At 42.1% G+C, this 27554-nt stretch overlaps 2 protein-coding genes across 2 annotated transcripts in view; one reads left to right on the forward strand and one right to left on the reverse strand.

Moving 5' to 3' along the window:
• Window positions 1-6001: 6001 nt before the first annotated feature.
• On the forward strand, window positions 6002-14710 carry G6PC2 (glucose-6-phosphatase catalytic subunit 2). Its single transcript, XM_007056600.3, has 5 exons — window positions 6002-6219; window positions 6565-6674; window positions 10585-10696; window positions 11896-12011; window positions 13147-14710. Exons 1-5 carry the CDS (start codon window positions 6002-6004, stop codon window positions 13656-13658), a joined length of 1068 nt encoding a protein of 355 aa, XP_007056662.2. The 3' UTR covers window positions 13659-14710.
• A 5876-nt stretch (window positions 14711-20586) lies between these two features.
• ABCB11 (ATP binding cassette subfamily B member 11) overlaps window positions 20587-27554 on the reverse strand; it is a 55929-nt gene continuing 48961 nt past the window's right edge. Inside the window, exons 18-21 of the mRNA XM_043525625.1 lie at window positions 27001-27198; window positions 24572-24778; window positions 23899-24045; window positions 20587-22207 (exon numbers count right to left, since the gene is read on the reverse strand). Coding sequence (XP_043381560.1) covers window positions 22007-22207; window positions 23899-24045; window positions 24572-24778; window positions 27001-27198 — 753 coding nt within the window. The 3' untranslated portion in view covers window positions 20587-22006. The remainder of the gene's footprint in view (window positions 22208-23898; window positions 24046-24571; window positions 24779-27000; window positions 27199-27554) is intronic.

A 27554-nucleotide genomic window follows, 5' to 3' on the forward strand; every position in this document is an offset into this window, starting at 1 on the left:
CTTTATGTCCATTTAAATCATACCTTCTTATTTGTTAGATCTACTTATTATTTTCCACGTGATTTCGTTGACTGCACATCATAAGAATATGTTTGACTATTAAAGCTCTCTTCAGCAAAAACTTGAAGGTAAGTAGGTTTGACCGAAGCCTCCACTGCTTTTTCAGCTTGACTTGAAAAGTCCAGTGCAGTAGGGCACCAATAGGGAAGGGCACAGTGCCTTGTGTGTAGCTGCTTTTGTTTCCAGAGTTTAATTCTGTAGTTTCTGTAACATTGATCATCTGATTATCATGTGGAGACACTGAATATAGGTGGGTAATAGGGATTTCAAGCAATTTAGGGATTTTTCAATGTGATTCATAGATGTCAGGGAGCATAAGCCTGTTTCAGATAAAAGGGAGTTTCTAATAATTGAGTCTGTATTGTATTCTGGTGATAAAGTAATGAGTTGTTATCATCCGGTGACCTGATCAGATTTTAATTCACAAGTCTAAAGTGTTATGGTCTCCGTTAACAGCTGGAGAGAGAATATTGGTTCTGACTACAAAGTCACAGCACAAGTTGGTATAATACATTTTTCCTACAGGAAATCTCAGTGCAGCTGTAACGCTTGTGTTTGTGACTCTAGTATGAGATTCATTGGCAGAGCTGCATGGAGTAAGCTTGCTAAGTCCTGGTTGTGCCTCTGTCCCATTTTTATAGTCACTAAAATATACTAAAGTTGTGTACCATTATCTCTATACAAATATATATAAATATTACACACACAAAATCTTTGTTAGAAGAACATTATGAAGACTGCACAATCAAGCACTAAAAATTTAGCAAATGCCAGAATTAAGGTTGCTTGTGCAACCTTAATTCAGCCCCTTTGTGCTTTTTCATTATGATGCAGGCTTTAATTACATGATCGCATACTATTGTTTCCAAAGAGTGCCTGACTCATACAGTGCATAGGATAGACAGTGCTCGCTTAATGAGCATCTATGAAATATTTTGTTTTCTCCTCATTGCTCAGTGTGTGGTTTTAGGCCTTTTTACTTCACAGTCTTCTAACCAGCTCAGAACACAGAATTATTAATTAATTTTCTCCTTTTCTATGGCACTCATCACTATAATAGCTGAGTGCTTCACAAACAAATAATTTCTCTTCACAGTGTTTCTCTGAGCTCAAGTGGGTATTATCCCCATTTTACAGATGGGGAACTGAGGCACAGACAGATTAAGGTCAAAAGTATCCATTCATTTTTGGACCCCTTATGAGATGCCTAGGACCTGATTTTTCTGAGTCCTTAGTATTGTATAGCACTTTATATATTCAAAGTCCAGCTCCCATTGACTTCAGTTGCAGCTGTGAGAGCTCAGCACTACTGCAAAGCAGGCCAAGGGTTTCAAGTCAGGTACCCATAAAATGAAGAACACAAATTAGTGACCTCCTATGAAAAGTTTGTTTTAAGTGACTGGACTAGCATCACACAGGAACTATGCAGCTAGGGTGACCAGATGTCCCAATTGTATAGGGGTAGTCCTGATATTTGGAGCTTTGTCTTATATAGGCGCCTATTACCCCCCATATTACTGTCCCGATTTTTCACACTTGCTATCTGGTCACCCTGTCCATGGAAGAGATGGAATCCCAACCTCAGGGCAGCATTCTACTGCCTTAACCATCAGACTGTCCTTTCTCTTCATGCAATACCTTGCCTCATTCCCTACACAACTTCCAACTTCTGCAACAAATGAAGCAGGGGTCCTACAGACAACAACCACCACTAGCCAAGCCTGATTCATTTTAAGTAAAATTTCAAAACAAAAAATCAAAATATTTTGTTCCATTAAGGTCAATTTGCTATTTTTCAGTTTTTTCAATTTTATTTTTAAAATGTCAAAATCAGCATTTCCTGTGGAAAGTTTTGATTTTGATGAAATGGCATTTTCCAATGGAAAAACATTTCATTGGAAAAATTTGGAACCAGCTCTAATTCTAATGTATACGTGAAAGGAGGGTGAATTAAAGTTGCACAGGCAACCTTAATTTTGGTATTTTCTAACTTCTGAGTGCTTGACTTTGAACCTTAATAATGTTCTTTTAAAATAGTTCTGTTGTGTGTGATTTTTAAAAAGCAAACTAAAAAAACAGAAATTCCATCATGTGGCATCATACTGACACCCAGATGGATCTTCACGCCGGATTGGAACCTTTAGATCCAGCACACAGACCTCTGCTGCTTAAGCTAACGGAGTAACTGATAGCAGTAGTATGTTGTTTTCCTCTGTGTGGACCAGCACTAGAGGAGGATGGGATACTTTGCTTTTAGGTTTTACAGATATTTTGCTGGCAGAAGAAGAATGGTGAGACTCAGTAATTTTGGGTTTCATTCTAGGCTCTGGAGGGGAGTGTGCTCTAGTGGGCACAGAATTTTCTGCCCCTTCCCCTGCCCCCCTCCACTTCTCCCCCAAGCATGACTTCTTCTGCCCTATTCCCTCTAACCTGTCCCTGTCCCAGTCCTTTCTTTTCCCCATCCTTGGCTCTTTGTCCTGGTCCCATTTTCCTCATCTAGCCAGTCCCATTCTCCACATCTCTGGCTTTGCATCCCAGTCACAGTCTTCTTGCCAAGCAAGTCCTAGTCTCACCCCTCCAGACTCCCCATCCCAGTACCAGTCTCCTTGCCCAGCTATTCCCAGTTTCCCCTTCCTGCCTCCTCCTCCGATGTGTTCTGTCCCACATCCTGCCTCTGGTCATGCCCTCCTATCCCACATTCTTTGTCCCCACTGGATCCTAGTCCCAGTCTCCCTTATTAGGCTCATCATCCAATCTGTGCCTCCCTAATTTTCCAGTCTCCTTGCTCAACCAGTCCCAGTCCCCCTACCATCTAAACTCCCAGTCCCACTTTCCCTCATCACCCAATCAGCCTCCAGCCCTCCCCCTAACTCCAGGCTCCTTGTCCCAATCTACTTCCCCCACCTCCCCCGTAGGTCCGCTTCTTCTTCCTTCTGCATTCGAATGCAGCAGCTTCCTCCTCTTTTGTTGCCTGAACCAAATGGAGCGGGGGGAGGGGGAGTTATTAATAGGGTGACCATATAGCAACTATGAAAAAATGCGACAGGGGTGGGGGGTAATAGGTGCCTATATAAGAAAAAGTCCCAAAAAACGGGACTGTCCCTATAAATACGGGACATCTGGTCACCCTAGTTATTGAGAGTACAGTAGAAAAGAGCAGGAGAGACAAAGGTCCCCTGCTCTCTATTCGGTGCCCAGACCTGGCATGGTTTGCAGGAGGCCAGAGTTGCAATTACAGGGAAAGTCCTGCTCCTCCCTGAGCTGTACATTGCTGAGTGCGTACAGAATCTAAGAAGTCTCTACTGAGCATGTGTGAAGTACAATTTTTCAAAAGCCTTATAACTTGGCCAAATTTGGTTGGATTTTCACAGAGATGGCAAAAGGAATATCCGTGACACTAAGGCCGCCTCTTGCTGAAGTTCAAGTCCCTGCTCCAAAGCATGGGGTAGCTAGAGCTTTTCAAACAGAAAGTCACCAGCATTTTTTAATATGGGTAAAACAATGTATTTCTCCCTAGCCTTGTTCTCAGAAATGGTGGAACCATTTTAGCTGAAATTTTCCAAAAAAAATATTCAGCCTGAGGCAGACACCCAGCATGGAAAATTTTCAGGTTTGACAAATGTATAAACCATTGAAAACAGGGTCTTATAATGGGAAGTGCTTGGCAACCTTACACGGGACTGGTAGCGCATAAAAAGAGCTGGTAAGGGGAGGCTGGATGGGTCAAGTTTCACTTCTGAATCCAGCCAGGATTGGTAAATGACTGCAAGTAAATCAGTTGGTGGTTTCTGTCTAGTAGACTGGACCAGATCCCCAAAAGCCCTTCCTTAGTCACGTCGTTGGCATCAATTGGATTCTGCGGGCAATCTACACAGAAAGATCAAGAACTCAGTGGCTATGAAATGTGATATGCCCTCTCATTCTAGAAGTGGTCTCTCAGAGCATGGCTGAGGCACAGTGGCAAGGCAGTGTGGTAAAGGCTACTCTACTGTGCCCCTGCTGGACCTTTTTTTAGTTCTTTAGGGATATCAATTTCAACAATACGAATTCACTTGAAAAATAACCCAAAACCTCAAAAGCTAGTAATCAGTTTAAGAAATATGTTAAAGAAATGTCTTAAATGCCCTAAATGTGTCGTCTGGTGAAGAAAGATATTACATTTATTTTTTAAAATTAGAGATGGGACTGAACCAAAGTCCTCTATCCAAACCGTAAACTTGGATTTGAATTCACAGCTTGAACTTCTTTCTAGAAAGGACTGAATCCAAGCACCTTGAACTTTGATTTAGGCACAGATTTCAACCCCACCCTATTCCCCAGGTTTGGGAATATTGGGATCTGCCGTTTTAGGATATGTCTACACTGTGATTTAAAAAAACCCCATGGCACTGAGTCTCAGAACCTAAAGTCTAGCCAGTGGTTCTCAAACTTCATTGCACCACGACCCCCTTCTGACAACAAAAATTACAACACAACTCCGGGGGGGGGGACCTAAGCCTGAGCCTGCGCAAGCCCTGCTGCCTCGGGTCGGTGGGCCAAAACCAAAGCCCAAGGGCTTCAGCCCCAGGCAGGAGGGACAGGGGCGTGTAACCTGAGCCCTACTGCCCAGGGCTGAAGCCCTTGGGTTTCAGCTTTGGGCCCCAGGCGGCAGGGCTCGGGCTTCAACCCCAGGCCCCAGCAAGTCTAAGCCAGCCCTGGCGACCCCATTAAAATTGGGTCATGACCCACTTTGGAGTCCCGACCCACAGTTTGAGAATCACTGCTCTAGCCTGAGCCCAAATGTCTAAACTGCAGTTTAATAGCCCCCAAGCCAGTTGCAGCCATGCTGTGGGTCTTTTATTGCAGTGTAGACATACCCGTAGGGTCCAAACCAATGCTTACTGAAGTTAATGAGAGTCTTTCTATTATTGATTTCAGTGGGCATTGGATTGGGCCTTTAGTTCTGCCTATTCATTAGGTACGTAGGTCAGATTTAGAGTTTTGGTTCAGGTCCACTTTTTGTTTCCTCAGAGAAAGTATATATTTAAACATTAAAAGCCAGCTTCTGCAAAATATTACTTGTTTAAGATCTACTATCCCTTTATTGCATTCATGTTAGACTATACAAAAGAATTCAAGGATGCAGAAGGTTATGCTTGAGTTGCTTTGGCAGAATAGACTGCATAGCCCCTGCTTTATCTTCTGAATCACTCCAGTCAATACCATCATTATTCTGTGTTAATTCATACTAAAAAAATCCATCTTCAATGTGTCCTCAGTTAATATGGTATCTTGTGTAAAGATATAAATGATTATTTTTTCAACTCTTTGGGAAAACTATCACTTTAGAAAACAACCTGTCACTAAAAGTATTTTTTTAATTTACGTCTGCTGTTTGGATTTAATCACAATTTAAAACATGTGCCGTGCTAAGTAATAAATACAGCAATATAGCCACATTCTATTTCAAATTAAAATGCACAAATTTAATGACTCTTCTGCTTAGCCCAATTAGTCATGAATTCTTTCTAGGCTTTATAAGGGCAACACTTAATCAAGCATACAAATTACTAGTGTCCATCCTTCAGAGAAATGAACTGTGTTAAAATTCAAGCAAACATTTTCCAACTGTTCATACAAAGGGTTGCATAAGACAGTCATTGTGTTGCCACAAAACTTTCCCCATGATTTGCTGCTGATCAGCATATACTTCACCTCTTTTACTCCAATTAAAAATTGCAAACAGAAAAGCTTTCCAGCGCTAACAGACCCACGTGTCTCCTTATAGATGTGGAAAGTCACATGTTTCAGGAATGGCCAGACACCCCACTCTGGTACAATATAAAAGCAATGTCAGTCATTGTCTCTCATTTTTAATAGCTCTCCTTTCATGGTTCTAATTTTGCCATTAGGAACTAAAGATTACAGGGACTTTCTTTTTGGTATAGTGTAACCGATAAAGATGGATCTCCTTCATAGTAATGGTGTGCTTATAATTCAGCATTTACAGAAGGATTACAGGTCTTACCAGGACTTTCTAAATTTCATGTCACAAGTAGGAGATCCCCGGAATATATTTTTAATTTATTTTCCTCTTTGGTTCCAACTTAACCAGGTGGTTGGTACTAAAATGATATGGGTGGCAGTCATTGGAGATTGGTTCAACCTCATATTTAAATGGTAAGAAGTTGTGTTTCTTTTAAAACTTTGTATTTTTTGTGATGCAGGTTTTTAGCAGCTTCAAGATTACAATACATCCTGTAACCTATAGATTTACCTATGTAGTTTTGCCTTTTAAATATAAAATACAAAGTGTTTCAAAATTCAGGTTTAACAAAATGAGGATGTGTTTACAGTGACATTTTGGTAAGCAAAGAAGAGCACAAACAAGCATTTGTATGATTTTTCTAACAATAAAATGTTCATGTATAGCATAAGGTGAATTATCATGCTTTGTTTGGACCTTTCTACTCAGAGATCTTTTTATTGCATTTGTATAGTATGTACTGTTCTCTTTTTTGTTAGGATTTTATTTGGCCATCGTCCATATTGGTGGGTCCAAGAAACAATGATCTATTCCAATCAATCGAGCCCATGTCTTGAACAATTTCCTATAACATGTGAAACTGGGCCAGGTAAGGCATGTTTGTGGCTTCAGTGTTGCACATATTGTAAGTATTACTTCAGCAAGTAGCAGTCAGTGATAGTGATTATACTGTAAATTGATATACCTGCTAAAAATCAAGTACAATATGCAGGCACCTGAGCATCAAAACACGTCAGTAGAAATGTAACAGAGAACCTAAACATTATATGTGTGATAGATACTTCCGTGAAGAGCTGAGACTACCTGGTCTGCGTATTTTGTTTCAATGTCTTTAACCTATGAAAGACATCACTTTAAAAATTATAGTTATTACAGGTAGCAATGCTGGAGGACTGTCCTTCCAATAATTACTTTACAGCCCCAGAAATGCTGAATCACCTTTGTTGTGAAGTCCTTCTTGGAGGTAGCTCTGCTGCAAGTGACAGCAACTTGCAGAGGTTTACTGAAGGTAAGTAGAGCCCTAGATTTGTCCTCTTCAGCATATCAAGTGAACAGGTGAAATATTTTGATATCCAAGTATATATTCAAGTAAATGTTGCCCAAGAGCACTTCAGATTAGAACAGGTGACTTATGGAGTCTGAGGATTTCTGAGCTACTGCAGCAATTTTTAGGGTCACAAAAGTAAAACAAATTTGTGATCCCTGCTCTGATATTTAAATCTCTAATCCCTCTAACCTTCTCCTCCCCGAAGCTATTTAGTTTTTTTTAAAAAAATGAACAGCCACCTATATTCTAACTAAAGGGAAGCCTGAGTTATCTGTTCAGGATAGAACACCCCACTCCCCTCAAAGCTATAGGCTGGTACAAGAGAATACAACATAAATGTGAGATATATAGATATAGATATAGATATTCCATTGGATTGTTTCACTGAGCACCCTCTCTGCTTCTGTTTTTACTTCTTTGTTAAGTGGAACGTAAATCCAATGAACTTTCAAATCCATGAAGTTTGAAATTAAACAAATTAAGCTCAGACATTCCTACTCTAGACTGGATTTTACATGTTTACACAGCTTTAATTATGGCTCTTGCAAAATGGATTTTTTCCAATATATGAGAAATGTGCCATAATTGTTATTAATGTGCTTTGTGATTCTACCGGCTTTCATATGGATAGAAATGCTGCAATTTTACTCCTCTTTGTTAGCAAGATGTTGCATCATAATTTACTCTAATTTTGAAGAAGAGATTTGAGCCCTTGTGACTGACCGTTTGTTTACTACTTTATGTGCGGAACTGCTATCAACTGTTAGGGTTGTTCTCTGTCTCACTTGATCATGAAATCACTTGGGGCTCAACCCAAGGTGCTAAGAGCCTCCCTCAGCTCCTTTCAAGTGACTTCAGAACTGAGGGCACTCATCCCTTGCAATATCAAGACCTTGGTTGCGTACCAATTAGTGTGTTTCCACATGATTCATTGGAACAGAAGGCCTGTTTCTTCTTGTTTAAAAAGAAACTATTTCTATTTTTTTCAGTATGGCCTTTTCCAAATTTGTTATTTAAAATGTTTAAATATGTAGTTTAAATGAGAAGACTAGGGCAGCAGATGTACACTAACATGAATATTTAAATGAGCAAAGTAGAATAAATAGTGAACAACACAAGGACTGCAGATAGCTTGAACTAAAAACCTGCATCTGGACAATCTCAAACTTTGGGGTAGAAGTTCTGGAATTTGAATTTGGATCTAGGTCAGAATTTTGCAGCTGGCTCCAATGAGCTGAACCAAAACCCTCTATCCAACCCTCTCACAAATATTGGTGGAGTTTCAAAATGTGGATCTAAATTTTGGACTTTAGGCCTATCTCTAATAAATCACATTGCATATGGGTATCATAAACACTTTCAGATGAAAGGACTGACAATAGCAAGTAAAAAGTGTTTTTAAATACTGAAATATGAGATCATAAGTTGGTTTATCCAATAAAATGAATTCTAATATGTGGAAAGTGCCATGCAAGTACCTTTTGAAAGAAAGAAGGAATGAAGGAATCATGATCAAGAATTTCCTAGCCAAGTCCAGAAAAGGTGTGTAGATGGAATAGAAATCAATGTAATTTTCCTTCTTAGATACACTTTTCTACGTTACCAAGCTATCCTATACCTTTGTGAACTACTTCTGAAGGGACTGGTCACAACATTTTCTCAAGTGACAAAATGATTTCCACTGCCTACAAAATAAGCCCTACAAACTTTTCTACCCTTCTGACTGCACAAGAAGCCACGTTGCATCATCTTAACACATACAGAGTCAGATTATCTGCCCTGTCTGCATCTCCCCTATATGGGTTTTCCTGTGGCATGATGGAGTCCCCAGCGGGGTTAGAGCCAGCAGAGCCAGCTCTAAGCTATTTCTGCAGCCCCCAGCCCAGAAGGCATGCTGGGACTGGGGAAGGGCGTGTCAGAGGTAGTGATGTGAGGAGCAGGAGTGGCAGGAGCACAATGCACTCCAGTTATACTCAATGGGTGCATGGATTTGGGGGACCGTTCTGAGCTGACACATGTTAGAGACACCTTTAGGCAGTAGCCTCTGTACTACTCAAGCCTGCACCAAGCTGAGGACCAGTGAGAACTGGGGAGCCATAACCTCCCTTCACCAAATGTAAATCTAATGAAGCCGAGAATCTGATCCCTGGTATCTGCAGAGAGAACTGCTATAGTAATTTTATGAATTATTTCACTAGCAGCATTCCATTGGAATTAGAGTTTTGGTCAGCTCCACCAGATATGGGTGAAATCCTCTGCATCTCCACGCTGCCTTCGGTATGCTTGAGAATAGCTTCTGTTAAATTTGGGTAAATGTCATGGCACATAATAAAGCATTCAATATGCAGAAGTTTGTTTATATTGAATCCCCCATTTGTTGCACCACTATAGAGTACTGTTAATTAATTCCAAAATGTTATAGCATTATTTCATGAGAAGGGATCTATTGAAATCTTTTCCCATACCAATTTTCATTCAATTTTCAACACTTTTGGTATTGTGTCAAACTGAGCATAAATAAGCCCCTTTCTTCCAACATAAAAGAAAAGACTTTTCCCCGTTCTTTTGAGGATCTACAGAAAATATGGCTTCTTAACTGAGGAAACGAATAAAATGACAATTTGGAAGGGCTATCTGAAGTCTGAAATTGCTCTATTGTATTTTACAATTTTTTGATACAAGGAGATCATTCCCTGCATCTCCCATATTGCAATATACACCTGTCTTCCATCTTAGCTGTATGCTGTATACTTTGTGGCTCTGTTCAGATCAGCACTATTATACAAAGTGCTTTTGCTTTCTATCCTAGGAAACTATCAGACTAACATAGAATTACTTCCCTTAGGTTATTGTAAGGGTAGGCTGCCTTCCCAATATCCATTGAATCAATGTCTGTGAATTGTGCCTGACATGCCACAACCCACCATAACTGGGGTTCTAGTATTCATAAATCAACATCAAGTTCAAGAAGTGTCAGCCTGCCCTCTAGTGCCATTGCTTATGACATTAAGCTTGTTGTTGCTCCAGATGTATTTGTAGATATGGCTATAGAGAATGCTTTATTAGGCACCATAACTGGAACATATGCAATGGATAAATCCAAGCCTTGTGGCACCTTTGTTTTTTGCAAAAATCAGATTCATTAACCTATCTATTTAGCATATTTTCCTCTCAGCATCACAGCTCATGTTTAACTTAAGGTCTGTGAGTTATCTGCTGCTTTTTTTCTGATAAAGATCTGGAGATCCTGTGGATAACTTTTCTGGAGACTTCATGTAGACAAGACAATCTGACCTAGCTTTTGAAAAGCCATCAAGGTCCCTGTAGGTTTTTCGTTTTTTATGGTTTTGGGTTCATTAACTGTTTGAATAACTGACAATGATTCTTTTTCTATATTCCAAATTTGTATTAATGATTTTTAAGTTAAAATATTCCTTTTTTCTTTTAACAGGAAGCCCATCTGGCCACGCTATGGGATCTTCTTGTGTCTGGTATGTAATGGTAACAGCAGCACTTAGCTACACAGTGAGGTGGAAAGATGAATCCACAATTACACTGCACAGGTCAGTCAGTTTCTGATATTCTGAAACCTTTATTTTGGTGGATTTGTATACTTAGTTTAGATAAACATTATTATAGCAAATATTTGTAATTCATTTTTGGCCCACTTGACTTTTAAATTGTCACCATATCTTCATTCTTATTGGTTTTGGACAATGAATTAGAATAGCAGTTCTCAAACTGTGGGTCAGGATCCCAAAGTGGGTTGCGATCCCGTTTTAATGTGGTCGCCAGGGCCCAAGCCCCACTGCCCGGGGCCGAAGCTGAAGCCTGAGATCTTCAGTCCTGGGCGGCTGGGCTCAGGTTACAGACCCCTAGCCCAGGGCTTCAGCTTTGGCCAGATTGCCCACCTTGGGCAGTGGGGCTTTGCCGCGCCTCCCCTCCCCGCCCCCCCGCATGCGCTTCGGTGGGCTCAGGCTTCGGTACCCCCTCTTGGGGTCACATAGTAATTTTTGTTGTCAGAAGGGGGTCGCGGTGCAATGAAGTGTAAGAACAGCTGAATTAGAATATAGAGGAGATTTAGACTTTTCTTAGACATCTAATTAACTCACTGCCATTGCATTAACACAGATCTGAACCTGCCTCCTTTAAACACTATGGGAGTGGGACAGGTCAATAACGTTGGCAATCCTGATTTATGTTGAGTGCCTTTCTTTGTCTGGTCTACTGGTTATTGCGTTAAATTTACCACTTTGAGAATGGTCATTCATATTTTATTGTAAAGAAAATACACATAATATTGGCATAGACAGCATGTTACTCAGTTCTGTGTAAAAGCTTATGACTGGTCGGACTTTTTACTAAGGTTGAAAGGATTGTTATTTGACTGCATGGATCATGAGTTTAATTATGCCTTCATGGCGAAAAACACATGGAAAAATACATCTGCCACTTTAGCTTTCCATTGATATCTTACAGCAAAAACAAAGCATCTGATCTTAGATCCTACAGTATTAGTGTCTGATCCTGCAGTCTTGAATCGGGCAAAATTCCATTAAAGTAAATGGGATTGCAAGATCATACCATTATTCTGACAGTTTTATTTCAGTATCTGGCTCCAGGTTTTGATCATCTTTCTCTACACTGTTGAATTTGTACCTCTGGCTGCTACAAATGTGGGACCCAATTGAATGACGCACAATAAAATATAGTATTTTGGATTTTTAAAATTTCGTGTATACAATTTCTTTTTCTTCCATAGACTTACCTGGTCATTCCTCTGGAGTGTGTTTTGGATTATTCAGATCAGTGTGTGTGTCTCTAGAGTATTCATAGCAACACATTTCCCACATCAAGTTATTCTTGGAGTAATTGGTGGTAATATTGCTTATTCTTACTCTTTGCAACATAAATACATAATCTGAACATTTGTTTTAAGTTTAAAAACAAGTCAAAGTTAAAGGCTTTTTATCCTGAGTCTCTAGAGCTGCATGTGATGTCTGGGGAGACTAAGGGTTTGAATATATTGTTGTTGTTATTATTATTATTATTTTATTTTATGTATTTATCATTATGTATTTGTATTTCTGTGGCATGTAGAAGCCCTAATCATGGACCAGGAGCCTATTGTGCTAGGTGCTGTACAAATACAGAACAAAAAGAGGGCCCCTGTACCCAGGAGCTACAATCTTAATATAATATAGCCTTTGGGTAACATTTTCAAAAGCACAAAAGTGTTTTAGGAGCCTAGTCCTTCCCCCCCCCCCCTCCTTTTTTTTTTAAAGGAACATAGACACCTCGAAGCCTGAGTCCTGTTGATTTCCTATGAGGCCTAGGCTCCTAAGCCCCAGGTCAGTTATAAAAATGGGATTTAGGCCCTTTCGAAAATGCTTCCTTTAGTCACTGTCTGATCTCAGAGTGATTGGCACATTAATTCCAGGGGCACTCCCTATGCTACTTTCCATGTACAAATCAGCATGTTTAGCGTTGAGCCAACAGTTTGAAGCTACTGGGGTCCAGCTCCGTTCCTCTTCATAGCCAGGAAGGGGTGAATGAGGAAAGGGAGAGAGATGAAAAACATCTCCCCCGCCAGCACTATGAAAGAGGGAAGGACCAAGAGCATAGATAGGCTTGATTCACCCCCGTGAGAGTAGGGGGTTGCAATCTGCATCCCTTTCTACTCGTGGGGTAGCATCTGAAGAGTATGAAAAAGGAGAGAGAGACTGGTCTGTCTGGGTATGCTAATGCAGGGTTTATTAGTGAAAAAGTACACGTCTCTTCTGAAACTGTGACTCTTGGCATTTAAAGTAACGAGGTAGGCCCATTATTTTGACTTGGCAGTTTTGGAGACGAATGAGGTTTTTGGGTGTACTATAAACGTGGAAAAACCATACATATTCTTTTTTTTTTAGGAGGTTTAGTTCTGCTTTTTAAAGGTAGGCCCTAGAAAGCAATTCTTTTTCAATATCCAAGAGCGCAGTGCCCACCCTAATATTGCATTTCTAATTCCCAGGAATGCTTGTTGCTGAAGCATTTGAACATACCCCTGCTATCCAGACAGCGAGTTTGAGAACGTACATCAAGACAAATTTGTTTCTCTTCATCTTTGCTCTTGGCTTTTACCTGCTTCTCAAACTTATTGACGTTGATCTTCTATGGTCCGTTCCAAAGGCAAAGAAATGGTGTGCCAACCCAGACTGGATAAACATTGACACAACTCCATTTGCTGGACTGGTGAGAAATTTAGGTGCACTCTTTGGGTTAGGTCTTGGCATTAATTCTGAAATGTTCATCATGAGCTGTAAAGGTAAAAATGGATATAAGATGAGTTTCAGGCTACTGTGCATAGCTGCTTCTTTAGTTACCTTGCAGCTGTTTGATTTTATCAAGTTACCCACACATACAGAGTATTTGTTTTATGTTCTTTCTTTTTGTAAAAGTGCAGCCATACCTCTTACTGTAGTTGCCTTGATTCCATACTGCATACACTTATTAATGAGGCCAACTGAAAAGAAGTTAAATTAGATAAACTTTCAAAATAGTATGAAAAAAGGTGGGTGCATTTAGATACAAGTGGTGTTCTGTAACCCTCCGCAAAGGTAATTATTTTGGTACTCTGTTCTGAACAGTGGTGGGTGTCACTATGTGTTTGATGTGCTCCCGGTAAGTCCCATGCCCAAAGGCAGTCCATCCAAGAATGACACTGCCATGTCAGAACCACTGGTTGGCTTGCATTTTGACTTCATTCCCAGGATTGACAATGCAGTATGGCTGCCTACACCACTGCGGGTATGCACATGTTTTGATGCGTGTTGGAATTAGCCAAAGCTTGTAGATTTTCTAGTTCTTGTACACTTTCAATTAGATGGTGCTTCATCTCCCATATCATCATTCCACTTTCCATTTTATATATATAAATGCTGCATGTTAATCTGCTGGAAAATTAGGTGTGATAAAATCACACTAATTTAGCTACATGAATACAGCCATGTAGTGTGGTGAAGTCCTGCATAGTTTGCCAAACTTTAGATTTAACTTAGTGTTTTCTGAGTGAAGCATCTTCTGACTGAGTCAGGAAAGAAGAAGAAATTATTTTTAGAAAGATTCATCTGAAACAATGTAATTTCATTTCTAGGGCTATTGACAGAGCAGATAACTTTGTATTGACATGTTGCTTTTTGTATTTTTCTTTTAAAAATAGCTAAATGCAAAATCTTGAAATGAAAAGGCAATAAATTCTATTTACTAAAACTACTATACATTTAACTTTGTGGAAACTTATGAACATAGCACATTTAAATCAGTGTTATTTGGGTATGCATCTGCACAGAGTAACAACTGCAGAAAGTCATACAGTGTGAATTCATGTAATCTCAACACACATCCTAGTGTGTTATGCATGCTCCTGTCTTTCAAATGTAAATCAGTCTAATAATCTCATTTAAAGAATACCAAACCAGAATCACTATTTAGGGGTGCAACTGGTTATAGTAATTCTTTGTTGCCATACAATGAAAAAGTGATTCAAGAGTAAAATATGACACGCTTGTATTTGGCCACCTTTGTTTGCCCAACCACAGAGATAACTGTTATTATAGGAAATGTAACAAACTCATTTGTGAATTGACTATGCTGATTAATTTGCTGTTGTAAATATATAAAGCCAATTATATCCCTTTTTATACATTTTAATGCACTTCTATCATTGCACAATGACTTTCTACAATTCATACCCCATGTAATTTCTAGGTGCGATACTTTTTCAGAGCACAACTGAGCTATATTGTATTGGTGCCTTGGATAGGGTTTGCAGACCCCACACTAACGCCAAGGGAAGGGCTGGAGCAGTACTGAGCCTAGAAGGCTCCGCCCCTCAGGCATCTTGGCTGAGGGTTAAATTAGATGACCCTTGCGGTCCCTTCTAATCCTATGGTTCTATGATTCTACTGGCCAGCATGCTCCTGGGGAAAGGACTGATATAAAAGAAGCTCCAGTAGCCCCAGGCAGGAGGGAGACAAGAGGGAAGCCATTTCCTGAAGAAGTACCATATTGCAGCAGCAGGAGAAGAAACCTCTACTAAGGGGATCTGGCTGTGAGTCTTCCCCCCCTTGACGCTACCCAAGAAAGAGGTAGAACCAGAGGCAAGGGCTGACCTTAGCCTGTGGGAGTTCAAGGCAAGGACTTTAATTCAACTACTTGTACTCCATTCCCCACTTCCTATAACCATCACTGTGACTTCCATGTGCCCCAGTGATCTCTGGTTGCTGCCACAGCCTTTGGGACTATTGGAAACTGGTTTAATTTAGAACTGGCCTCAGAATATTCTAACTTACCCCTGGGGACCAAACCAGTGGGCAGACACCTTTGCCCTCTCCTCCCTGAGTTGTGCTATGCAGTCCTTGGCCTTGGTGGAGGCTCTGGGACTGTATATTTACACAGACACGCACAACACATTTTATTTTCTCTTGAGCTGGGTGGAAGGATAATAGGGAAATAATACTGCAACAGCGAAAGCTTACTATGTATTGATTGAATGCTACCAATGTGCTCAGTGTTATACGAACATTAAAGATGACATAGTCAATCTCACAAGGAACTTGCTATCTAATTCAGACACTGTATCTACTGCTTTTTAGAGACATGAACAAAGGTCAAGTTCCTACTTGAACTGCTTTATATTCTGTCTGCAAGTATCTGAAAACAACCCAAAGACAAGAAGAATGTCAGATATGCATAAGAGCTTGTATGTCTGCACTAAGTGCTTTATTTAGCTATTTACAAAGCATTTTCCTCTTCCTCAATGCAATGTTAGTAATTTAGTCATCATTTGTGACATTTCAGTGCAGAGTGAATAGTAACAAAATCTAGGCAAAGCTTCATGAACATCCTTCAGCAGTCGGAAATAAAACCTCTAAAGAAAAGTGCTGGAACTTAATGTGAACTCAATTTGCAAGGCATGAAAGGCTCTATCTTGTAGCCCAAAATCCTTGAAATACTGCTTATATCACAGGAGGAGACATTTTGTTTTCAGATCCCAATATTCACCCCATGTTAACTGTGCTTTCTATAAAATTGTAACAATAGCCTAAGGGAATTATAATTTTATTTTTAGCAATGTAGAAGTAATAAATTAACAGATTGGACAGAAGGAGGTTATTTCATGAGTGTTATAATTATTTTGCACTAGGAATTTGATAAATATGGAAATCATTTTAGATTATCCTAGGAACACTTAATATTTGGGTCTTTCATGCAAAGAGTATCTGTGACATTGGATGGCAACTTTTCTTGGTTCCAGAAATTGCAATTTTTCCCAGTAAAAGCACATCCAGTATTTAGAATAGGCACCAGTGCATAGGAAAGTCAGGAATGGATTACAACATACAGGGATAATCCATAACATTACTGTATTCCAAGTACTGATGCACGTATTCAGGTACTCTAATTTATCAAACACAGTAGGTTCCAAATACTGATTTGCCTTTAAATATTGGATTCATGTTCGGTTTCGGAGAGTACAAGGCAGGGTTTTTTATGCATGTCCCTATCACCAAAGTCAGTGTGGTAACTACACTGTAGTTACAATGTGAATGAAAAATAACTTCAGTTGTAGCTAGTCTGGGTTACAAGGTCTAATATGCTTACTTTGGTTTGTAACAGTGCGCATGGTAATATTAACAAGAATGGAAATTTTCTTACCCAGTCTTTTCCATTCTTCTAGCAGCATCTTTCACCATCGTCCTACATATGGGCTATTCCCCTCCTGCCTGCAGCTTCTGGAGGCAATTCAAAGCTATAGTATAGCTTGCTCTAGCCATTCTCCCTTTGCCAGCCTACTGCCAATAGATTCATTCCAGAGCAGTGTAAAAAAATAGTTAACAGCAAAATTATTAGTAACAGCAAGGTTATTATTGAAGCCCCACATACAGCACCCTCCTGCTGAAGGAGGCCTCTGCGAAAGACAGAAGACAGTGTCTGATAAAGGTGTTAGCCAATATCCGTGTCATTGCTCTGTAGTGCAACAACATGCTTTTTCAGCCCACAAGGTTGCCATAGATCTTGTGGCATGTGCCTTGATTCCTTCTGGATGCCTTGTATGCCTCAACAATACACAGTCCGATCCATCTGGCCAGGGATAGCTCACATAGTCTAAGTCCTTGACACCTTGGGTGAAAGGAAATGAACAGAGAGCCTGATCTCTTTGTGGATTCTGGACACTTGATATAAACCTTTGGTACTTATCTTCCCATTGAATCGCTGTGACTTTGGACAGACCAAAGGGAGGACAATCTGCTGTGAGTCATGAAAAGGAGAGTCTACTTTAGGCAGGAACATTTCTGCACCACCTTGACATCATTGAACATACAGTAAGGTTCCTGCATGGATAAGACTGTGGACATGATGGTGACCAGAAAACAGGTTTTGATGGAGAGGTAAAATGGTAATACAAATGTCAGAGGTTTAGAGGGATGGATGGTTGGGGCTTTCAACACCAATGGTAGGTCCCACTTAGGGAAAATTGGTCTGACTGCTCCAAGGGACCTGGATACCTAAGAGGTCTCACCCAGGGAGCCCAAGGATCCTGCAAACAGCACAATAATGAGACTTATACTTGGAGTAATGTGGTGTTTGGCTCTGAATCTCCCACAAACACACAGATTCATGACAAACTCCAAGAAAAATTCCATGATTCCTTCAATTATTCATCTGGGCATGGAGATAGACATGTCAGCAGTGCAGATCTACCCATCATTTGACAGATTCCACAAGATTCAGGATTTGATATCCATGCTAGTCAAGAGCAGGAGCCCAACAACAGCTCAGTGCCTTCAGCTACTGGGCCTCCTGTTCTCGTGCAGAGGAATCACTCAATGGATGAGATCACAGATCAGATGCCTCAGGTCTGTCTGCTGAAAGTAAGGGACCATGCTCTGGCATGCATGCAAAATCAGGTACTGGTCCCAGAGCAGGTCATCAACTTCCTGAGAATGTAGACAGGCAATATCCACAGGTGTTTGTCATGAATCTGGGCTCTTTCAGGAGATTCAGAGCCTGGATCATGGCACTATGTGCCATGGTCTGCATAGGAGTCTGATTTAGATGCCTTCCAGAAAGAGGAATAGGTGAATTCCCTGGGATCTGAGTATTGAATATCACCAGCATCTTCATAAATACCCTGGGGCCAATGAGAGACTGAATGGCACTGTTCGGTACTGGTAGCAATCCATGCCATAAGCAAATCTCAGAAGGCTGTCTTGGCAGGGGCACACTGGAATGTGGAGGTGTGGGTGACCCAGGTGATGTGTGTCTTGGTGCCAACCGGAAGAGAGCACAGGGGTGAACAAGGGTTACTGGGATCCCCTGGGTCTGATATCTTCATACTAGTTCACCAAAGTGTGTCATGTAAAGTCTTTACTGAAAGCCTGTGTTACCCTGGTCATCATAAACATTGTACAAGTAAAAATTAAGAAGTTATGTATCTGTACTGGAAACCATGTTCTTAAAGCTTTGAAGTTAAAAGCAGGGCACCACGAAGTGACCAGCCTTGGACAGACTCTGGTCTGACAGGGGGTAGGAAATGCGTCTCACTCTTTGTTTGATCAAGTGCGTATTGTGCAATTGTGTGTCTCACAATGTAAGCCTATGTGGGGCCCAGCTGGATGCTAATGAAAAGGTTGCAAGGTGAACCAGTGGGGGAGACCAGAGGGAACAACAATCAACAGGAGGTGCTCTGATCATGAATAACGATCAAAGGACTGTTTTGATATATCTGAGCTTGCAAATAGACACAGGGGCTCTTTCCACTGAGGAGTCAAGAGGACAGCGTGGAGTCTGATGAGTGGAAGATCACAGCCAAGCCTGGCTGTAAGACACTGGATGGCTTTTGGGGTGAGCTTTTGCTCTATATGCTATAACAATGTCTTGTTTAGGCTATAGAAAGTTAAGTTAAGTTAGTTAAGTCTGCAGCTTTGGGGCATGTGGTTCAGACCCTGGGTCTGTGTTGGAGCAGACTGGCGTGTCTGGCTCAGCAAGACAGGGTGCTGGAGTCCCAAGCTGGCAGGGAAAGCAGGGGCAGAAGTAGTCTTGGCACATCAGTTGGCAGCCCTAAGGGGGTTTCTGTGATCCAACCCGTCACAATAGAAACTGTTATACCACTTCAGGGCAGGGGTCTGTCTAGTCCAGTGTTCTGTCATTGACTCCCATTGGATCAGAGGAATAGAAAAACTACCTTATGAGAGGAGACTCAAGGAGCATGGCCTAACAAAATGAAGGCTGAATATAGCTAGGGTTGCCAACTTTCTAATTGCACAAAACCGAACACCCCTTCCCCCAGGCCCCACCCCCTGTCCTGCCCCTTCTCCAAGGCCCTGACCCCACTCACTCCAGACCCCGCCTCCCTCCATTGCTTGCTCTCCCCCACTCTCATTGGGCTGGAGCAGGGATGCGGGACGGGGTGAGGGCTCCAGCTGGAGGGTGTGGGCAGAAATGAAGAGTTCAAGGTGTGGGAGGGGGCTCCAAGCTGGGGGTTGGGGTGTGGGAGGAGGTGAGGGCTCTGGCTGGGGGTGTGGGTGCTGTGGTGGGGCCAGGGCTGAGGGGTTTGGGATGCAGGAAGGGGCTTCAGGCTGGGGCTGAGGGGTTTGGTGAGTGGGAGGTGGCTCAGGGGATTGTGGTATGGGAGGGGGGAGTGTAGAATCTGTGATGGGGCTCAGGGCTGGGGTAGGGTGTGGGGTGCAGGAGGGCGTATGAGGTGCAGTCTCCGGGAGGGAGTTAGGGTATAGGAGGGGGTTCGGACCTGGGGCAGGTGGCTCCCGGCTGGTGATATCGCAGGGCTAAGGCAGGCTCCCTGCCTGCCCTGGCTCTGCACTGCTTCCAGAAGCAGCCGGCATGTCTGGACCCTAGGCAGTGGCACGGCCAGGTGGCTGTGTGCATTGCCTGCATCCGCAGGCACTGCCCCCATAGCTCCCATTGGCCACAGTTCCTGGCCAATGGGATCTGCGGAGCTGGCGCTGGAGGCAGGGGCAGCAAGCAGAGCTTCCCTGATCACCCCTGCACCTAGGGGCTGGACATGCCGGCCACTACCAGGGAGCTGTACAGAGCCAGGGCAGACAGGCAGCCTGCCTTAGCCCTGGTGCGCCACCGACCGGACTTTTAATGATCCGGTCAGCGGTGCTAACCAGGGTCCCTTTTTGACCGGACGTTTTGGTCAAAAACCAAATGCCTGGCAATCCTAAATGTAGCTGAACTGCTTGGTAATAGCAGCCGCAATGTAATTATGTAGTGGGGAAAGTAACAACGAAACCCACCACAGGAGCAACTTCAGAAAGGGGGACTATACAAAAATGAGACAGTTATTTAAATGGAAATTAAAAGAAACAGTCACAAGAGTGAAAGGTCTGCAAGCTGCATGGAAACTATTTAAAAAAAAACCATAGTAGAGGCGCAAACTAAATGTATACCTCAACTGAAAAAGAAAACAGTAAGAGGACCACAAAAAAAAAAAAGCCACCATAGGTAAACAGCAGAATAAATGAGTCGGTGAGAGACAAAAAGGCATCCTGTGGAAGTCAAATTCTACTGCAGAAAATATAAAGGAGCATAAACCCTGCAAGTCAAGTGTAAAAGTATCATTAGGCAGGCCAAAAAAGACATTTTGGAGAAAGGTGTAATAAACCTCATAATGGAAAATTATAGCTTAACCTTCCTCCAGAGGAAGGCTGTTCCCAACCTTCACTTAGTATTTGGCTTATGCCTTGAAGCATGATATTTTATATGTAAAAAGGTCAATCCAATCTAATCTAACTGTGAACATTCTCCTTGATCAACAGAAATGGAAATCTTTTTTATTCTTTAAGCTTTACAGAATTTTTACATGCTCCTTAAAAAGAAATGGCATGATATGGTCCCCAGTGATGAAAATGGGATATTCTCTATTTATCTAGCACAGTTTCAAGGTAAGAAAGAGATTAAATAACAGTGAAAAATAATTATTGTGTTACTTGATTTAACTGAGTATTTATTCATATTCAAATCAGCTAGTTGAGGCCATTTAATAAAGTGGATAACTAAGAATTAATCTTTACCAGCTTCTGTTGCTCTTCTCAATCTCTTTCGTTGTCATAGTGGAGTGAAGCTGACCTCGTTGTTATTATTTTTTATTTATTTCACAAGTAGCATCTAGATCCTCCAATGTAGGTCAGGGCCCCATGGTGCTAGGCACTATACAAACACACAGTAAAAGACAGTCCTTGCCTGAAAAAGCTCACAATCTAAATAGACAAGAGAGACAAAGAATGGGGCAAAAAAGATTTCTATAACCACATTGAGAGTATCTATTTTAATTCCATCTGTAAAACCTTCAAGTTAGGAAATATTTCATCCCGCCACTAAAATAGAATATAGTATCATACTTGGTTTGTGTTTTAGCCCTATAACTCACCAAAAGACGCAATCTGACATGCTAATATTCAGGGAGGATTCTTCCTTGACTAACATTTAGTCAAGCAAGTAAGACACTGTGCAGCCGGACTACAAAGCCATTTTACAAGAGCTCCCCACCCTCGAATAGCTCCACAACTCCCAAATAAAGAGCTGTCTTACCAGGAAATTTCCTTCTTTCCCTTGCACAATGGGCTAGGCTATCTCCTGAACAAACCAGGCTACTCTGTAATCACCTTGTATGATCCTACAAGGCTTGCTTACTCCAGAAGGCGAGATACGTTTTAGGCTCGATAATGTCCCATGTAACTTGTCATATGACAGAGCGTTTTGTACCAGGTAATAACTCAAAGGGGTACCAACATTGCCAAACCAACATGTAGCATTCTCATTTAGAAAAATATCATCTTCCATGTTTACACAGAGCCTGTGGTAAATCAGCTAATTGGCGCTCCAGTAGTGACAAGTTTGTAATAAGCTCCTTCCCTGGCCATCAGTTCATCATGAGTGCCCTTTTCAATAATAATTCCTTGAGACATGACAGCTATGATATCAGAGTGTTGAATTGTAGACAACCGATGTGCTATGACAATGCAGGTCCGTCCCTCTCTGGCTTTATCCAATGCAGCTTGCACAGTCTACAGACAATAGACAAAGTATCAGAATGAAAATGTGCCAGCTGAAATGGAGGTCAAGATCTGGAAAATCCCTGATTATTCTATTCCAATTCTATTCAATGGCTCAGCAGTTCCAAAATTTACTGTTGGACATTTGAACCAAAGCTGAATCAAAGGGGAAGTTATTGACGTGCTTGGCTGACCCATGAATTAAACTGCTAGTATGTAGGAGGGATTAGCAAATATGCATAACTCTAGAAATTATACAAGTACTTCCGTTACATCCTGAATGTCATTTTCGTGCTGATGTGGTTTAAAACTGCCAGTGCTACTTTCATCCCAAGGTGCAGGAAAGCCATGCAAATCCTTGCCTGAGTTCTCAGTCCCAGTGCTGTAGTCTTTAATTGAAATTAAGGAAATTACTGCATGCTCAGGCCCTTTATGCATACAGTAACTCCTCACTTAACGTCGTAGTTATGTTCTTGAAAAATGCAACTTTAAGAGAAACGATGTTAAGTGAATCCAATTTCCCCATAAGAATTAATGGAAATAGGTGTGGTTAGGTTCCAGGGAAATTTTTTTTGCAAGACAAAAGACATTATATACATATACAGTATACGTTGTAAACAAACAATGTAATACAAGTATAAGTTTTAAACAATTTTAAACAAAATGTAATACTGTACTCAGCAATGAAGATTGTGAAGTTTGGTTGAGGTGGTGGAGTCAGAGGGTGAAAGAGGATCATCCGGCTGCTCCGCTTGATGGTCTTTCCAAAGTGCTGGGGGGTGCTCAACCCCCGGCTTTGCCCCAAGCCAGCCCCCGTTCCACCCCCACCTTGCCTCTTCCCGCCCCTGCTCCATCCTCTCCCCCCAGGCGTCCACGTCCTCCCTCCCTCCCTCCAGCCTCCTCAATGCCGTGAAACAGCTGATTGCTGCAGGCGGGAGGCCAAAGCCTCCCCCTTCATCCCCACACCTCCCGCCTGCAGCAATCAGCCGTTTTGTGGCATTCAGGAGGCTGGTGGGGAGAGGGAGGGCGCGGTGCGCAGCCTCCCCCTTCCCTCTCCGTGTCTCCCGCCCGCAGCAATCAGCTGTTTGGGGCGTTCGGGGGGTGGGGGGATGCTGCATGCCGCATCCTCACGCCTTCCCCATCCCCGAGCCTCCTGAATGGCGCCAAACAGCTGATTGCTGCAGGTGGGAGGCGCAGGGAAGGAGCGGGGAGTTGCTGATCTGCGAGGCCGCTGGCGTGCGGGAGGCATTGGGGGAGGTGGAGGAGCACCGATAGGGGCCTTAGTAACGTAACAACAAAACAGCATTAACCGAGACGACATTAAGTGAGGAGTTACTGTACCTTTGTTTTAATATATACTGTGCATGTGAAACTTGGTTATTGAATGCTTTGAAAATGGAACTAGTATGAACTAAGGTAACCTCTGTAAGGTCTAAGTCTAAGAGCAGCTATGGCTGGTTGGTTTTGTATTTTTACATATTAGAACGTCATAAATAGTGTTTTAGGACTGAATGTACTCAAAGAAAAAATACTGTCTGTGATAAGAGGGTATCTCTTTATCTAGTACTTTTCTAAGGTTTCTGTATCAGACAGAAACAAATTAAAATTAAATATTATTATTATTATTATGGACATTTCTTTTATGACAACACACCTAGATAATTATACTGAACCTCCCTCATTCTCTTTAATTGCACATTTACCTTTTCACTTTCCGTGTCTAAGGCAGATGTTGCTTCATCCAGTAATAAAATTTTAGGATCTCGTATGATGGCCCGAGCTATAGCAATGCGTTGCTTTTGCCCACGAGAAAGCTGGGATCCCTGAGCCCCAACATTAGTTTCATATTTCTGAAAAATATACAATACGGGAAATTTTATTCCTAAATGAGCATGTCGGCAATTACAATAATGGATAAACTGGGACAATACTGTGGTGCCCTGTGTGGAGTGGGCCATGAGTCTCCTTTCTGTTTGGTTACGCTGTTTGCTTCCTCTCCTTTCTGTTTGGTTACCCTGGAACCTTTCCTTTCTGTCTCCTATCAGAGTTTGAAATTTTGAAAATATTGCTTTCTGATGGTTATTTAATTTTTAAAGTATTTGCCCAACAGTAGGGGGAAAAAAATCAAACCCCAAATCCCCAAAAATAAATCACGACAAAAACAACAGTATGCCATTCCTCTCCCCCCAGATCTGTGAAAATAAAACGATCAGTGTTGGCACATGAAAAGGTCCAGTTTGCTTTGGTGAGAAATCTCATTCCAAGGAATACCTTGCCTTTCTCAGCTGTCTTTTGTAGTCCCGCTATTTAGGCCCCATCATAGCATTTGTTTGGTTTTGGTTTTTACTTTTTTACTGTCCTTGCAAATATACTTACATTTGGAAGGGACATGACAAAGTCATGCAGCTGGGCCTTCTTCGCTGCTTCTATAACTTCTTTCATAGTGATCTCTTTGCTGTTATCACCATATTTGATATTATCAGCAATACTACAGCCAAATAACACAGGCTCCTGAGACACTATTCCAATTTTAGATCTAAGAAATTGTATATTTACTTTCTTGGTATCGTGGCCATCTATTAACTACCAGTAAAAAAGACAGAATATGATATATCATGTCAGACTTGCAACATACAAAGAATGAATAGCTTTTGCTGAAACAAAATAGTCCCAACAGGAAGGCTTTAAATATATACAGCTTTGTAAAATAAAGTCTTCACAACATCACACTACTGTAAGTAACTGGAATAAGAATACTGTTTAGATTTATTTTTAGCAAATCAATATATACTGGGTGTGTCTCTGATCCAGCAAAGGACTTAAACCTATGCTTAACATTAGGCATGTGAATGAACCTGCTGAAGTCAACTGGACTGTTTACACACTGAAAGTTAAGCATGTGCTTGAGTGATTCGCGCAACCAAGAACTCTTTGATTACTCCAATTATTTTTTTTTCAAATGGAGAAGAAAAACAAGCTCAATTGTGCAGTACCTACAAGGGGAGAAGATTTCTGATAGCAGCACGCTCTTTAATCTAGCAGACAAAGGCATCAATAGACCCAATGGCTAGAAGCTGAAGCTAGATGAATTCAGACTAGACATAGATGCACATTTTGAGCAGTGAGGGGAATTAACCATGGGAACAATTTACTTAGGGGTGGATTCTTAGGCACTCACAATTTTTAAATCAGAATTCATTTTAAGAGAGGGTCTCTAACTCAGACGGAAGTTATGGGCTTGATGCAGGAATTACTGCGTAAAATTCTATGACCTATGTTACACAGGAGATCAGACTAAATGATCACAAGGGTCCCTTCTGGCCTTGAAATCTATGGAATTATACAAGTCCAAGGAGGTAACAGTATAGTCCACATTCTCTGAGTGGCAAGCAACAGGCACAAAATATTTCTATACCCATTGTGACCACAGAACTACAGTAGGCCAAATGCTAAAGTCTTTACTCAAGGCCATGTGCATTGACTTGTAAGCAAATTTCACAACTGATAGTATGATACATGGACCTTAATTGCTCAGTTCTTACTCAGGCAAAGCTCCTGCTGATTTCAATGAGGATTTTGCCTGCAAGAAGACTGAGCAAAAACCGAGGTCCAGCTCATTCCAGGAGGATCTTCTTGAAGAGCTAAGTCTGACTTTCCCTCCCTAGCTCTCTCAGATGACTCTACACTTGGGCTATGTGCAGGGCCGGGTCTAGGATTTTTGCCACCTCAAGCAAAAAAATTTTTGGCTGCCCCCACTTTTTTTTCATGCCCCTCCCCGCCCCCGGCTCTGCCCCAACTCCACCCCTTCGAAACCCTTCCCCAAATCCCTGGCCCCGCCTCCTCCCCCAGGCGTGCCACATTTCCCTCCCAGCATTGCTTCCTGTGGCTCCCCCCCGCCCTAGCTCCCCTCCCCTCCGCCTGCTTCCCTGAAGACGCCGCCGCTCCGCTTCTCCCCCCTCCCTCTCAGGCGAGGGAGAGGCAGCGCGTTCAGGGGAGCAGGCAGAGCAGAGGTTAGCGAGGGTGGGGTGGGGGAGCGCAGGAAGTAACGGGGAGGTAGAGGAACCGCTCCCCCCCCCAGTTCACCTCCTCTCCACCACCGCCGCCTCCCCCAAGCGTGCCACCACTTGGCTTTTCCTCCCTCCCTCCCAGGCTTGCCATGCAAAACAGCTGTTTCGCGTGCGGCAAGCCTGGGAGGGAGTGGGGAGAAGCGGGGCAGTAGCAGCGTGCTCAGGGGAGCAGGCAGAGGCGGAGCAGAGGCGAGCTGGGGTGGCGGGGGCACATTTCTAGGGGTGGAATGGCCGGAGCCGGAATGCCACCCCTAGAAATATGCCGCCCCGAGCACCTGCTTGTTTTGCTGGTGCCTAGAACTGGCCCTGGCTATGTGGATTCTGGGGGGCAGCAGGGTGTCAAAAAGGGAAAGTGCTGCTCTCCATGACACCAATCCCATCTGTGTGCCTGGATTTCTGCATAGAGGTGTACTACCTCCTTCTCGGGGCTCTCTGTGATTGTTACTAAGCATCAGCAGAGAGAACCAGCCAAGGTTCACCAACTTAGGTCAGATCATTGGAGAACCTGACTGTAAATTTGAGGAAAGATCAAGAGAGCTATACCCTGTTGTGGATGGTGTGAAAATCCACTGAAGTGATCCTCAGCTGTGCAAATGTTACTCTTTGGTAAAATCTCCTATGTAACATTGGAGAAGAACTTTGGAGTCTGAAGATTTCTGCAGCTGGCAAGCAGTAAAACTATCCACCCGGACTATCAATACCCGGAGTATCAATATCCAAGTAGTGAAAGCTGCTTACCACACATCCTTTGTCAGGGTCATAAAAGCGCTCCAGAAGCTGGACGCTAGTACTTTTGCCACATCCACTACTTCCAACAAATGCAAGTGTCTGCGCAGGTTTAACAGACACTGAGAGGCCGTTCAAAACTTGGATGTCAGGCCGAGAAGGATACGTGAACCTGCAGTTGATAAATTCAATGCTTCCATTGAAAATGTCCTGGTGAAAAAGTGAGAAAGAAAGTGCTGAGAACTGAATTCTAAAGAGTGACAAAACTCCTCACATTAAATATGATTCTTGTTTCCAATATTAGTTTTTGTGAGTGACTTAAGTGCTTGTGAAATAACCCTGGAGACTGAGGAACCCGAAGACTGACTGGCTTGACTGTCCTGTGACAGGAGTCTTCTATTTAGCCAGAGCTATTCTGCTGTATTCATTTTATCAATGCAAGCTTCCCCACACTGCACTGCAAATAGCCTAAACATAGAAGGGGACCAACTTTTGAGCTGAGAAGGTAGTTAATTCTCCAACTCCATTCAGAGGTTATGATTGCCCTCAGAGGTCCTAATTAATAC

The sequence above is a fragment of the Chelonia mydas genome, chromosome 11 (assembly GCF_015237465.2).
Source record: "Chelonia mydas isolate rCheMyd1 chromosome 11, rCheMyd1.pri.v2, whole genome shotgun sequence".
Taxonomy (NCBI): domain Eukaryota; kingdom Metazoa; phylum Chordata; order Testudines; family Cheloniidae; genus Chelonia; species Chelonia mydas.